Raw genomic sequence first — 14,827 nt, 5'->3', positions numbered from 1 at the left:
TGTCCCCTGGCGACCGATTCGTACTAAAAACCTTCTCCATTCTGGCTGCAAAAGCTTCGATTTCCTCCTTAACTTGATTTAATGACTAGAAGGCGGGAACATTTTTGAAAATGTGCATACTTTCTTCAATTTTCCACAACCATGCAAGAGTGGCTAAATGCCAGTGTTGCCAACTTAGCGACTTTGTCACTATATTTATCGAGTATTCGTGGTCTTCCTGTCTGGGTTGGCGCCCCCCCCTTGGGTTGTGCCGTGGCGGAGATCTTTGTGGGCTATACTCGGCCTTGTCTCAGGATGGTAAGTTGGTGGTTGAAGATATCCCTCTAGTGGTGTGGGGGCTGTGCTTCGGCAAAGTGGGTGGGGTTATATCCTGCCTGTTTGGCCCTGTCCGGGGGTATCATCGGATGGGGCCACAGTGTCTCCTGACCCCTCCTGTCTCAGCCTCCAGTATTTATGCTGCAGTAGTTTCTGTGTCGGGGGGCTAGGGTCAGTCTGTTATATCTGGAGTATTTCTCCTGTCTTATCCGGTGTCCTGTGTGAATTTAAGTATGCTCTCTCTAATTCTCTCTTTCTCTCAGAGGACCTGAGCACTAGGACCATGCCTCAGGACTACCTGGCATGATGACTCCTTGCTGTCCCCAGTCCACCTGGCCATGCTGCTGCTCCAGTTTCAACTGCTCTGCCTGCGGCTATGGAAACCTGACCTGTTCACCGGACGTGCTACCTGTCCCAGACCTGCTGTTTTCAACTCTCTAGAGACAGCAGGAGCGGTAGAGATACTCTCAATGATCGGCTACGAAAAGCCAACTGACATTTACTCCTGAGGTGCTGACTTGCTGCACCCTCGACAACTACTGTGATTATTATTTGACCATGCTGGTCATTTATGAACATATTGGCCATGTTCTGTTATAATCTCCACCCGGCACAGCCAGAAGAGGACTGGCCACCCCTCATAGCCTGGTTCCTCTCTAGGTTTCTTCCTAGGTTTTGGCCTTTCTAGGGAGTTTTTCCTAGCCACCGTGCTTCTACACCTGCATTGCTTGCTGTTTTGGGTTTTAGGCTGGGTTTCTGTACAGCACTTTGACATATCAGCTGATGTAAGAAGGGCTATATAAATACATTTGATTTGATTTATGCAGACCCCTCTAGCGACACATTTTCTAAAAAGCGACTAGCGACAAATCTAGCAACTTTTTCTGGTGTTATTGGAGACTTTGAGACTGACGTGAAAGCACGTATTGTTCTTACTCTTAATGAGCAGCGGGTGCTGTTGTGTGCCCCACCGCGGTACCAAAGCACTCACAGGTGGCCCAGTACTCGCTGCAGTCAGAGCAGGAGATGTTCACCCCTCCGCATCCAGACTGCAAATGAATCGCGCATGCGGGAAGCCGCCACCGGCTGATCCCGCCCTGGCTTACATAAAAATAAATTAACCTGAATTAGGGCCTAGTTACCATAATTTTCTCACTTTGCCATTAACAGTTTTTTCTATTGTCTCTTTTTGGTCAATTTAGATTGTTAATGTTGATTGTATACAAAAAAAATTAAATAAATGTTATGGTTAAAAATGTTCATGTTTTACTGTAACTTGTTGTAGGCTCCTAAGTGGGCCATAAGGTTAAAAACCAAACCAAATTAAGAAAAAATTATAATAATATATATTTTTTTTAACTAACTCCGCCAGAGTGTCTCTTTTGCTGGTCCCAAGCCGGGATAAAGGAGGAGGGTTGGAATTGTGAAATTGTGACAAAACAAGAATCAACAGAAGAAAGTTAATTTGTAGTTCTAAACATATTTATCGTGTTTTTCACTCACTTTTTGTCACTCCCACGACGTTATTCCTCTCTCCTAAAGTGTACATCACAATTACATTCACATGGCCAATTATGCAAATTCGGTGATGACGCCATTTAGCGACTTTTAGGACAGCCAATAGCTACTTTCCTTACTGAGGAGTTGGCAACACTGGATATCGCATTCAGCTAATCAGGTTGCAGCAGTCGTTTTTTTTTTCAAGTGATCAAAGTTCTTTACTTGCTACGTCGAGCTAAATCGATGGCCGAGTGGGCAACGTCGTTAGTGAATTGGACCTGCATCCGGTTTCGACGTGGATTCCCCAAGGGAAGTGGCTGAGGGGGTAAAAATATAGTGTTTGGACTGCAGCCCTGGTCTGATAGTTTCGAAATAAAAGTTGTACCCACTGAACATACAGTTTTAAATTACATGTATTGGATTTCTTGGCATGAACTCGTTTACAGAACATTGTTCACAGTTTTAATACAAAATGTTAAACATTTTTGAAGTGAAATTATAAAGTTAAAACGAGATTTAGAGTAGAATAAATATGTTTTACCATCGATGCAATATGCAATTAAGTTAGCTAGTTAGGTATGTGGGTGTGGTGGTAAGTGTCATAGTAGTCAGGGATCAGTCCAGGGCACGCCAGGTAGTCAGCAGCACGACCGGGTGGGCTTGAGACAGGCAAAGCCAGGAGGAATCATCAGGCCAGGGTGTCCTCAGGGATAGAGAGAGCATTCGGATGCAATTTGTTTTATTTTTTCATTATTAATTACACTTTTCAGATTGCACACATTTATAAACATATTATAGGGTGATTAGTAAGAGCATTCGGATCCAATTTGTTTTATTTTTTCATTATTAATTTCACTTTTCAGATTGCACACATTTATGAACATATCATTTAATAAACCTGTAAACAAAACTATCATTACGTTAATTGCACATTGCATCTGTGTATAAAAATACATTCTAATCAATCAAATTGTAACTTTATAATTTCACTTCATAAACGGAATAATGTTCTGTAAACGAGTTCATGCCAACAAATCCAATACGTCATTAGCGACGTAACCATGCTATGTTCAGTAAACACAACTTTTATTTTGAAACTATCCTTGTTTCTTTTACGCTGCTATGTTAGGTTAGGGGTGGAAAAAACAGACTGCTTCAACCTGATTGGCTGAACGTGATTTAGCCACTTTAGCATGGTGGTGGGAAATGGTGTTTCAAGAAGAAAGTACGCATATTTTCCCCGTTTTTGTAGCCTTGACATTAAATCGAGTTAAGGAGGAAATCGAAGCCTTCGCAGCCTGAATAGCGAATGTTTTAAGTACAAAACGTTCGCCGACGGACACTAGTGTATTACCGGCTGGGCACATTAAGCCCAGACGATAGTGGAGATCCATAGCGCCCACTAGTGGCTTCACAAGCTACATGGGGGTGAGGCGTGTGCCACCGTACCAGTCAACACTGTCAGTTCAGAGCGTAATTTCATTTTACGTCATTCCTAGCTAGTGTAGTTGTAGGTCTATCGGCAGAAAAAAAGAGAGCTCCGGCAGTGCCTGTCCTACTGTTCAGTGAACGGTAGTTGTCTGTGACTAGACTCATCGGTCTCCTCGACAGCTCGCCATTGTGTGGAGCTCCACGGCTATTTTGGAGAACCACGGCGGGGAAATGAAAGTATAGACGGCGAAGAGTTCGATGTCTGGTGTTCCTCGTTGTAGATCCTCTGTTCTTGGCGTCAATTTGACCCCGATGCAGGATTTGAAACCCTTGCTGGAACTACATGTGGTAAGTTTATGACTGCGTTGCTTTCACCAATGTTGGGATTATTTAAACACGCTTCAACATGGAATAATTACGCCTTAATTTACGTATAAATGAATTATTAGCCGTTATTTACCTGTTGTCATTCTCTTTTTTTTTTTTTAAAGCATTTTGTCGCATTTTGTTGCTGTGTTTTGAGTCGAGAGAGAAAACACCTCGATCTGAGTGGCTTTTTTGATACGTTTAGCTACTTGTCCGTTATGTTGCATGTGGAAAGAGGCCCTAATGTTTGAAACCAGAACGTAATATTGTTTTTAAGTCGCCAGGTCAGTGAAGAGCCGACTGAGTACTTTGTGGCAGGTGGCGGTGAGTAGGCTATGGCGCCCCCATCACAGCCATAGGCTATCTGTGGCGTATGCCTTTGGAGGTCAAGGGCAGCTGTTGTGACAGCTACAGTGATACGTCAGTGACAGTTCATACAGTGAATTGATCAAACATGCGTTTTGGCATTACAGAGAACCAAAACTATTCAATTTATAAGATGTATCAATAAATAAAATCGTTGTTAGTAGGCTAGTCATCCGTACGATTTCCCGCAGTCTTAGTGCTCCAGTAGTGGGAATGTCTGAATAATGTTTTTCTGACATTTGAAAGAGCAAGTGACACCCACTTAGTTTCGTTTCAAATGCTAGAGCCATGTCATACCAACAGTGATCATAGGGCCTTGGCTACAAAACCACTTTTTGGTGGCATGTAACTCGTTGAGGGAGTGGGAGGAGGAACTTCACACCAATATAATTTTGTTCACTGAAAACGTTGCGGTTCATGTGGGTCCCAGTACAATTGCTACTTTGTAAGTACAGGAGCGTTATGTAGTGTTACATATTTTTACATTTGAGACTTGCCCGTAGCTTTGTTGTGACTCATCAGATATTGATTTGGTCATCACATTGTAGTTGTTGTTTGAGTGACTCATTGTCACCTTTTACAGGAATATGATGAGCCATAGTTCCTGGAAACTAAACTAGTAGTTTAGAAAATAGAAGGCATTGCATGCCTTCTCAAACTGTTTAGGCTAAAAGTTCATGAGTACGCCATACTTAGACTTGACTGGGGGAATGGGGCCTCTGAATTAATCTGATACAGCCCTCTGGTTTTGTTTGACTGTTTTGTAAAGCTTTTAACTAGTGCTGTTCAGATTTCCAAATAGTTTAATACTGGTTCAGGGATGTGGGTGGCAAAAAGGGCTAGTTCTGACTGCTGCCTTGTAGGAACCTAACAGTGCAAAGTGCTATTTGCATTTCAACTGCAGGGCAGAGTGACATTCATATTTGCACAGGGAAATATGGATGTTTTCTCTTTTGTGTAGGGTTCCGTTGCATGCATTGTAAATGATTGTGGCGTAGTTCAACTCTGAGGCCGAATGCAACATTTCCTCAATTTGATTTAATAATGATAAAGATTTTAACATGTGCATGAATTGCCCATAGAAACACCAAAGAATTGGAGTGAGGCATTAATAAAATAGGGAAACGAATAGTAAGAAGTCCACCAAAGGGCTACTAACATGCAACGATCAGCCACGAGGAATCTGCACAGATTTGCAGTAGGCACACAGTCCACACTACTACCAGACTCAGCATTCCATCTCCGTGACTAAAGTCCACCTTTGCTTCCTTGACTCTGTCTGCTCTGGTTTCCAGTAAACACTATTCGTTCCTCTTTTTCTTTTTCTTCTGCTATGCGAGCAGGAGGGCTGAAGTTCACCTAAATATTTCAGCAAATTGGCTCTGAAATCCCCCTCTTGGTGATCAATCAAAATAACTCTCCGTAACACTGCGTCTCTTCCAAACAAGCTTAGGTCCGTCCACAATGGCACCCTATACCCTGTATAGTCAGATTATTTTGACCAAGGCTCTAGTCTAGAGTAGTGCACTATATAGGGTGCCGTTTCAGACGCAGTTGGAGTGTTTTCCAAACAAGCCCAGTAAAGCAGTGCTACAAGCATCCACTTGCCTGCTGGAGAAACCTAGGCAAACAATCCTAATGCCAGGCCAGCCTGGCTTCTGAGTGTGGTTTCTCGCATGACCAGAGCCCAATAGTGAACCTTGTCTTTCAACCTGGCATAAAATTATTATCTTCCAGGAACGTTTTGGGCAAAATTGAAAATGCAGAAAATGCTTGCATTTCAAATACGAATGTTTAACTTTTACTGCATTCTTTAAGGACTTGGAAGTCTGACAGAACTTTCTAAAGAAATAGTGTGGGAAATAGAATGATTAGGCTTGTTGATGAATGAGGGTTGCAATGTCCGGTGCAGGCTGCACTGTGTGCCATTGAGAAAGGTGCAGGATCTGGAATTGCTCTTCCAGCCTAAGTGTGCACAGCAGACTTTGTATTAGAAATCAGTGTACAACCGAGACCCTCCTCAAGATGACGATGCCTGCTAAGTATGTAAGGCATGCAGCTGCCTGCTACCACCCTAATTATTATTATTATTATTATTATTATTTATTTTTTTAAATGCAATGACATTTTGGCCTTGTCCCAGATGGGGATCTACAAATCCCTGGCACTTTGTGGAAGTACACACTGAAATAACATTACTGAATAATTATCAATAACATGTGGACGTATTCTGAGTCGTATTCACTCGGAAGCAAACGGGGAGGGACTGCTTGAACTTGTCCAATAAGAAACTGCTGTTTTAATATATTTTTTCTCTCCAGTTAAAGCACGTTGTGCTACGGTGTGCACTAATGAATACGACCCTGGTGTATTGGAACACAGAGCTCTTGGGAGAACCAAGAAGTTCATGTTGGGACATGAGTTTGAAGTGGTCATGTGCTCGAGGGGTGGACATTGCCTCGTCCCAATCTGAGTGTAATCTGAGTGCCATCGCTGTAAGCCTGCTGCGAGTATGGAGTGAAAGAAAGCCTTCTGTGTGGCTGGAATGCTGTTGTAATCAGACACTCTTGTGTTGTTTTTGTCAACGGAAGGTGTGTTCCTATTTCTATATTGCTGCTCTTTTTTTCCCTTCTCTCTCTCTCTCTCAACTCTCCCTTTCACCTTCCTTTTCCTCTGTCTTTCTCTTTGTCACCCCTCTTTTTCCCCGTCACCCGAAATCCCCGAAATCTTCTCTCTCTCTGCATCTCTCTCTCTCTCAGCTCTCTCTCTGCATCTCTCTCTCTCTCAGCTCTCTCTCTGCATCTCTCTCTCTCTGCATCTCTCTCTCTCTGCATCTCTCTCTCTCTGCATCTCTCTCTCTCTGCATCTCTCTCTCTCTCTCTCTGCATCTCTCAACCGTCTTCAGACAGTGTCAGCAGATGGCAGCGTCGAAAGGCCCCACGTGTGAAAGGAATAAGTGAGCGGAGCAGGGGTGGAATAGGGGGCTGATGAATAATTTTACTGAGTGGGGGAGGTATGTGGAGGCATAGTATTTGCAGCGAGGGAACTACTACAAAATGTAGCCTAGCTACATCAAAGTAGTGCACTAGTGAATAAGGGGTCATTTTGGATGCACTCCATGTGTGCACTGCACACACACAAGTTGCTCTCTCACCTCCACTTCCATATCCAAGCAGCAGCACCAGCTGCAATAGGGATGGCAGCCTGAGTGGAGAAATATTTTGGTTCTTTCTTTCCTCCCTTGCTTGTCCCTCCTCCCTACCTCATCCATACCTCCTCCCTCTCTCTCCCTGGATTCCCTGCTGACTGTATTCGTCATGGTAACAGGCGAGTGTGGAGCTATCCCCAGCCACGCGCATGCACTTCCCTCCTTGTGTGGGCCCTTGGGGGGGGGGGGGGGGGGGGGGGTTGGTGTGCTCAGTGTTCAGAGTCCAAGTTGGCGTGTGTGGCTCTAAGCAAAGCTGACACACTCAAACCCTCTCTCTTTCTCACACACAAACTCTCTCACTCACTCACACACAAACCCTCTCACTCTCTCTCTCACTCACTCACACACAGCAATGTTCTCTACAAGAACACGGTTTGGAAATGAGATGGTGAATCTCTTTTCCTCTGGCTTTCATCAAGGTAGCACACGTTACACAACGGACTGAAAGGGGCGAGTCTCTCGCAGGCTGTGTGCAGTAGTTTATGTAGCGGGGTAGAGTTACACGTACCAGTGAGACAATGCACTGCAGGAGAGGTGTGCTCCGTGCTCCATCTTAGGTGACAGTTTGGGGGGCATTCTAGTGCGCCGGTTCCCAAACTAGGGGTCCCTGATATGAAAATGGGGCCGTGGGAGAATTTCCCAAATCCTGAAAAGAAATCATCATTCTAAAAAAAATATAAAATAATATGTTGTCTTTATCTCAATCATTGTAATGTAGTTCACCTTTTAAAAATCTAAATGGAAGAATTATTCAAATCTAAAAGATCAAATTCAACCATAGAGCACCGCACTTAGTCGTTGCCCGCTACGCTATGAAACCCCACACTACTGCAGACTTTGATATTACCGGCCGCAATTGATATGGTGAAAACGGTGTGTGAGGGCTGAGATGACCATGCAATTACTTTTTTGTTCGCTATACATGTAGTGGGATGTCATTCATAAGGACATATTGTTCCGTCTCATGATTCCCGAGCATGAAACGTCACAGGGCGTGTTAAGTGTGCTGCGCGGCTATATTGACGAAAAACAGGTTCCGTGGGATTGAATGATATGCTGTTACACAGATGGGGGCGCCATCTATGGCGGGCAGGCCTCTGCCATATGAACGCATTGTATGATACATCGAGAGCAACTGGCGGCAGAAGAGCTGAGCACAGAACTCAGAGATGTACTGCAGCAGGTTCATTGTAAAGTACAACCAACCACATTCACTGCGCACACGCCTGTTCACAAAACTGTGGAGATATGAGTTCAGAGCATGACCACGTTCTATTTCACATTGAGGCTTGGGGCTATTGAGGGGGAGTGTTGGAAAGATTTTTTTTTCGCATTGAGAGAGGAACTGTTGTCATTCACAATGGATGTAAAAGAAAACAGACTTGGTTGACTTTCTGTGTAATGAAAAGAGTGTCTCCTTGCCTTTTGTAACAGACATATTTGGGAAACTGAACACAAGCATGCTGGGGAAATACAAAAACATTCTACAGACCAGTGGATTCAGAGAGAACTATTATTATTGGAGAGCGAGGGGGAACCAAAAAAAACGGTCATCCGTCTCAGAATACCAGCTCGGGAACTCGGGCCTCTTTCTAGAGCTCCGACTGTCCGACCTGAAGATCACTGACGTCATGATTTTGCCTCCATATTTCTAAGAGTTCCCAGTTGTCTTGAAAGCACCATCAGCGCTCTCGTCTGGATTAAAATCAAACGTCGGTCCAGGTTGGCTGTGACAGCAGAGATGAGGTGGTGGTGAGAAGATTCATTATGTCAGACAAATGATCAATTGACTGCCATAGCCCCAAATAAAATAAAAAAAGTAAACATTGGATATGACCAATACTTTTTACATTTTGCGTTTTATATTTTTGTTCAGTATGCATGTATATATATATATCTCCCTCTTACTTACATGCATACATACTGAACAAAAATATAAAACGCAAGCAACATGTAAAGTCTTGGTCCCATGTTTCATGAGCGGAAATAAAAATATCCCTGACCATTTCTCCTTTGCCAAGAATCTGTGTGTGTGTATATACAATTGAAGTCGGAAGTTTACATACACTTAGGTTGGAGTCATTAAAACTAGTTTTTCAACCACTCCACAAATTTCTTGTTAAAGGCCTACCTTCAAACTCAGTGCCTCTGCTTGACATCATGGGAAAATCAAAATAAATCAGCCAAGACCCCTTGTGCAACTGCACAGGGGACAAAGATCATACTTTTTGGAGAAATGTCCTCTGGTCTGATGAAACAAAAATATAACTGTTTGGCCATAATGACCATCGTTATGTTTGGAGGAAAAAGGGGGAGTCTTGCAAGCCGAAGAACACCATCCCAACCATGAAGCACGGGGGTGGCAGCATTGTGGGGGTGCTTTGCTGCAGGAGGGACTGGTGCACTAAACAAAATAGATGGCATCATGAGCAGTAAAATTATGTGGATATATTGAAGCAACATCTCAAGACATCAGTCAGGAAGTTAAAGCTTGGTCGCAAATGGGTCTTCCAAATGGACAATGACCCCAAGCATACTTCCAAAGTTGTGGCAAAATGGCTTAAGGACAACAAAGTCAAGGTATTGGAGTGGCTTTCACAAAGCCCTGACCTCAATCCTATAGTAAATTTGTGAGCAGAACTGAAAAAGCGTGTGTGAGCAAGGAGGCCTACAAACCTGACTGTTACACCAGCTCTGTCAGGAGGAATGGGCCAAAATTCACCGAACTTATTGTGGGAAGGTTGTGGAAGGCTACCCAAAACGTTTAAAGGCAATGCTACCAAATACTTATTGAGTGTATGTAAACTTCTGACCCACTGGGAATGTGATGAAAGAAATAAAAGCTGCAATAAATTATTCTCTCTACTATTATTCTGACATTTCACTTTCTTAAAATAAAGTGGTGATCCTAACTGACCTAAGACAGGGAATTTTTACTAGGATTAAATGTCAGGAATTGTGAAACTGAGTTTAAATCCATTTGGCTGAGGTGTATGTAAACTTCCGACTTCAACAGTATATATATATATATATATAGATATAGATATAGATATATAGATATATATAGATATATATATAGATATAGATATATACTACTCAAAAAAATAAAGGGAACACTTAAACAACACAATGTAACTCCAAGTCAATCGCACTTCTGTGAAATCAAACTGTCCACTTAGGAAGCAACACTGATTGACAATAAATTTCACATGCTGTTGTGCAAATGGAATAGACAAAAGGTGGAAATTATAGGCAATTAGCAAGACACCCCCAATAAAGGAGTGGTTCTGCAGGTGGTGACCACAGACCACGTCTCAGTTCCTATGCTTCCTGGCTGATGTTTTGGTCACTTTTAAATGCTGGCGGTGCTTTCACTCTAGTGGTAGCATGAGACGGAGTCTACAACCCACACAAGTGGCTCAGGTAGTGCAGCTCATCCAGGATGGCACATCAATGCGAGCTGTGGCAAGAAGGTTTGCTGTGTCTGTCAGCGTAGTGTCAAGAGCATGGAGGCGCTACCAGGAGACAGGCCAGTAGATCAGGAGACGTGGAGGAGGCCGTAGGAGGGCAACAACCAAGCAGCAGGACCGCTACCTCCGCCTTTGTGCAAGGAGGAGCACTGCCAGAGCCCTGCAAAATAACCTCCAGCAGGCCACAAATGTGCATGTGTCTGCTCAAACGGTCAGAAACAGACTCCATGAGGGTGGTATGAGGGCCCGACGTCCACAGGTGGGGGTTGTGCTTAAGTGTTGTGTTCCCCTTATTTTTTTGAGCAGTGTGTGTATATATATATATATACATACATACACACACACACACACACACACACACACACACACACACACACACACACACACACACACACACACACACACACACACACACACACACACACACACACACACACACACACACACACAGTTGAAGTCGGAAGTTTACATACACCTCCGCCAAATGGATTTAAACTCAGTGTGTATATATATATTTAAAAAAAGCCCAAATGTGACCATTTTGAGCGTAAATCGATAAAACAGCAGGTCCATCTCTGACTGTTTTCTATGCTGTGTCCGGGCAGGAAGTCAGTTTCCTGTGCTGACACGTCTGTTAGCACCGTATTCTGATTGAGTCAGGTGGTTCAGTTGGGAACTTGCCTGTGTTTCCAAATGGCACCCTATTCCCTATTTAGTGTAGTACTTTTGACTAGGGCCCATAGAGCTGGTCAAAAGTAGTGCACTATAAAAGGAATGGGGTGCCATTTGTGAATCTTCCACTTTGTCAGAGCTTGCTGCCACCCACCTAGTCAGCTGACGCTGCCTCACATGCTAGCTGGTCAGCTGACACAAAAAAAAACTCCTGCCCCCCCCACATACACTGACGCTGAGCGTGTGTTCGCTGCTTGCTCGTTTCATTTCTTGTCACTGTTTGCGAGGAAGCCCCTCTGCTTCCAGGAAGCTCGTATTGTAGTTTGAGTGAGAAGCTGCTGTTTTCCACTTGTTATATTGCTGATAAAACTATGAACGAGGGGTTTTCCTCTCACAGATGTTTGTTAATTTTAAACACTCATACCGCATACACATACAAGTGTGACTGTAACTGAAATCTCACTTCGTTTTGATGTGGTATGTCTCCCAGCAGTCATTCTTTCACATAGCTGTGTCTCACTGACTACTACTCACTCTTTCACACATGAAGTAAAAGCAGCCATATATATTTTTCTCCTGACACCTTGTTTCTGGTCTCTCCCACAGATATATGTTGGGTAACGGCGTGAAGCGCAAACTGGATGAGGACGGCCTGGAGGAGGGCAAGGCGCTCCTCGCATCAGCGGCCGGAGCCGCGGGCAGCCACTCAAGGGTTAACTACACGCTGCAGCGCCAGACGGTGCTAAACATCTCCTTGATGAAGCTGTATGGGCCGCCGCGGACGCCCGCCACCGAGCCGGCCCTGCAGCGCCGCGTGCTCATCAACAACGTCATCCGCCGCATCCACCACGAGTTCAAAGAGGAAGGCGGCGCGGGGCTGCGCGCACACTTCTTCGCCGTCCCGCCGCCGGCACCGCACATCACCGAGGACGAGGGCTACCACGAAGCTCCGACATCTGCGTTCGGCGGCGTCCTCTCCCCGCCCCTCTCGCCACTGTCGTCGCTGGACTCTGGTTTGACCCCGGCCTCGCTCCTGGACGACGACCCGCCACTGTTCTTCGCCTTGCCGCCGTCCTCACCCCACCCCCTGGGTCACCACCCTGTCTCGCCGAGACCGTCAGAGCCTCCCCCGCCTCCTGCCAAGGACAGCTTCTCCTCAGCTTTGGAGGAGATCGAGGAGCTGTGCCCCATCGCAGTGACAACCTCTACTACCTCCTCCCTACCTTTGTCTCCTCCACCTTCACCCCAGCCCCCACCCTCTCTACCAGCAGGGATGGACATGAAAGAGGAAGGGAGGACATACAGCCCGAAGGACAAGGAGTCGCTCTTGCTGGACGATAGCCAGGCTGCAAAAACCGTGTTGGCAGACCCTCCCAGCGTCCCCGCAGACATATCGCCCTCCTCCGGGGGCTTCCTCACTGACTTTGCCCTGGACGACATTCTATTCACAGACATCGACACGTCCATGTATGACTTTAACCTCCCCTGCGGCGCCTCTTCAATACCGCCGAACTTGGGGGTGTCCAAAACGATCCCCGTGGTCACTGCGGACGACCTGGTTAAGACTCTGTCCAGTTACGGCGGGGGAGGGGCGGGCTCTCCCCCTCTGGCCCAAAACCAGCCCTTCAAAATGGACCTGGCTGAGCTCGACCACATTATGGAAGTCCTGGTGGGGTCTTGACTGACATCGGGGTCGTGTTCAATAGGCACAAAAAGGAAGAAAACTGAATGAAACGGCAAGTTGCTTGTCCCAAATAAGAAATGCTCATTTACATTTTCCGTGTCGTTACGGTGCGCCCTAATGAACACGACAAACCGGATAAAAAGTGCCGTAGGCGGCGAAATGTTAAAAATATGTATATTTTTCAATGTCCGGAAATTGTAAGAGAGACTTCACCAGAGACGTTTTAACTACACTGTGCATGCGTTGTGCCGGCCTTTCCAACATGGAAACAATGTTGAATATACTGTATGGAATGCATTTATTTGAGTGCCTTGAGTGCCTCTACTCTGTTCCTTGATTTCTATAGCTTTTTATTTTTTTGTCAACACAGCCATACATTTTATTTCTCTTCTCCAAATGCAAAGATATTTATATATTTTGCATACAGCACCATGGGGTATACACTGATGCGTCCAAAGTGAGGGTACTTTAACAATATTTTGTATATGGACAGCTTATCAATGTTATCGAATTTTTCATAGCTCTCATCCAAGTTTCTTTTTTTTCTCTTCTATATTTTAATGTATTATTCATAATTTGTTAGTTGAATTTATCATACTGCTGTGTGTGAGCTTTCAACTCGCTATTTGTAGATGGACTACGTTTCCTTTTCCTGTATGGCATGTTTTGTGAATTTGCTCAACTGATCTGACTCAAAAGGATATCAAGTGAAATATACAAGGGTAACCTTGCAAGGTCTTTAGTTCACAGTTCAAACACAATTGCAGACATCAAGACATTTAGAAAATCATTTGTACTAAGTGATTGTGAAGTTATTTATTATTAATTTCTGGTGTACACATATTTATTCAAACATGACACTAACATTTGGGTTGTACAGAACACGCAGTCAAATTCTGCTAGTAATGTGTGAAGAAATGCTGTGTAATATATTTTACCCTTAGTTTTGTTTTTCAGGGAAGTGAATGCCGGTAGTCAGTGTGGTGGGCTATGTCTCTGGTGTTTGGCAATCGATCAGTCGGGAAGCAGTTAGCCAACAACTTTGTCAGTGATGACTTTAGTAATCCAAAGCCTTTAAAACAAAGCATTTCTCGTCAGTCAGTGGCAAAAAAAATTATGCTGCTTACTATTCTTTGCATTATTGTTTATTATTCTTATTTTTTTTTAAATGGAAGCAAATGTGGTCATTTCCAGTCATCTCGCCGATTTTTAAGTTGACCTGTTTTCAAGAACGGCTGTATTTTAACACTGACCTTGAATCTTGTGCCTTGTTCTATGCAATATGCATTAATTGGTCTGAAATATCGGATTATTTTTATGTATAAATGTGCATACGACTTTAATGCAGTTATACTTTTGTAGATTTATTTTATACAATAAATGAAATGTCAACAATGCTCAGCCTGTTCATGTGTCCCATTTAAACTAATACTCTCTCTATAACCCTCAAACTCAGCTCTGGACCTCATATCCAGGTCCGCTGCTTTTTTAAATTGTTCCCCTCTAATTAGGGACTGACGTAGATCTGGGACACCAGGTGTGTGTAATTAATTATCAGGTAGAACAGAACCGGCAGGCTCCTGACCTCGTAAGATAAGAGTTGAATACCTTTGCTCTAAAATGTGCCCATGACTACTAGTGGCCTGTGCTGGTATGCCACAGTCTGGTTTCCCTCTAGTATAACCTGACAAAGTTACTCTGAGGTAATTTCCTGTTTTGGAGTTGATAAAGGGCCTGGCTAGTCTGCACTCTTTGGTTCAAGACTTCTGGTTGCCATGGGAGAATCTCAATTGCATTTTCTCATTTGGACAAAAG

General features: G+C 44.1%; 2 protein-coding genes across 2 annotated transcripts in view; one reads left to right on the top strand and one right to left on the bottom strand.

The window, feature by feature from the left end:
* Positions 1 to 14,827, bottom strand: part of LOC129840008 (aftiphilin-like) — a 113,936-nt gene that overhangs the window by 81,813 nt on the left and 17,296 nt on the right. The gene's annotated exons all lie outside the window — the stretch shown is intronic.
* Positions 2,976 to 14,409, top strand: LOC129840011 (SERTA domain-containing protein 2-like). Its single transcript, XM_055907803.1, has 2 exons — positions 2,976 to 3,594; positions 11,935 to 14,409. The coding sequence occupies exon 2, from the start codon at positions 11,939 to 11,941 to the stop codon at positions 13,007 to 13,009; it is 1,071 nt and encodes a 356-aa protein (XP_055763778.1). The 5' UTR covers positions 2,976 to 3,594; positions 11,935 to 11,938; the 3' UTR covers positions 13,010 to 14,409.

The sequence above is a fragment of the Salvelinus fontinalis genome, chromosome 40, assembly GCF_029448725.1.
Source record: "Salvelinus fontinalis isolate EN_2023a chromosome 40, ASM2944872v1, whole genome shotgun sequence".
NCBI lineage: Eukaryota > Metazoa > Chordata > Actinopteri > Salmoniformes > Salmonidae > Salvelinus > Salvelinus fontinalis.
Note: the sequence above shows the minus strand (reverse complement) of the source record. Positions and strands in the feature narration are given on the sequence as shown.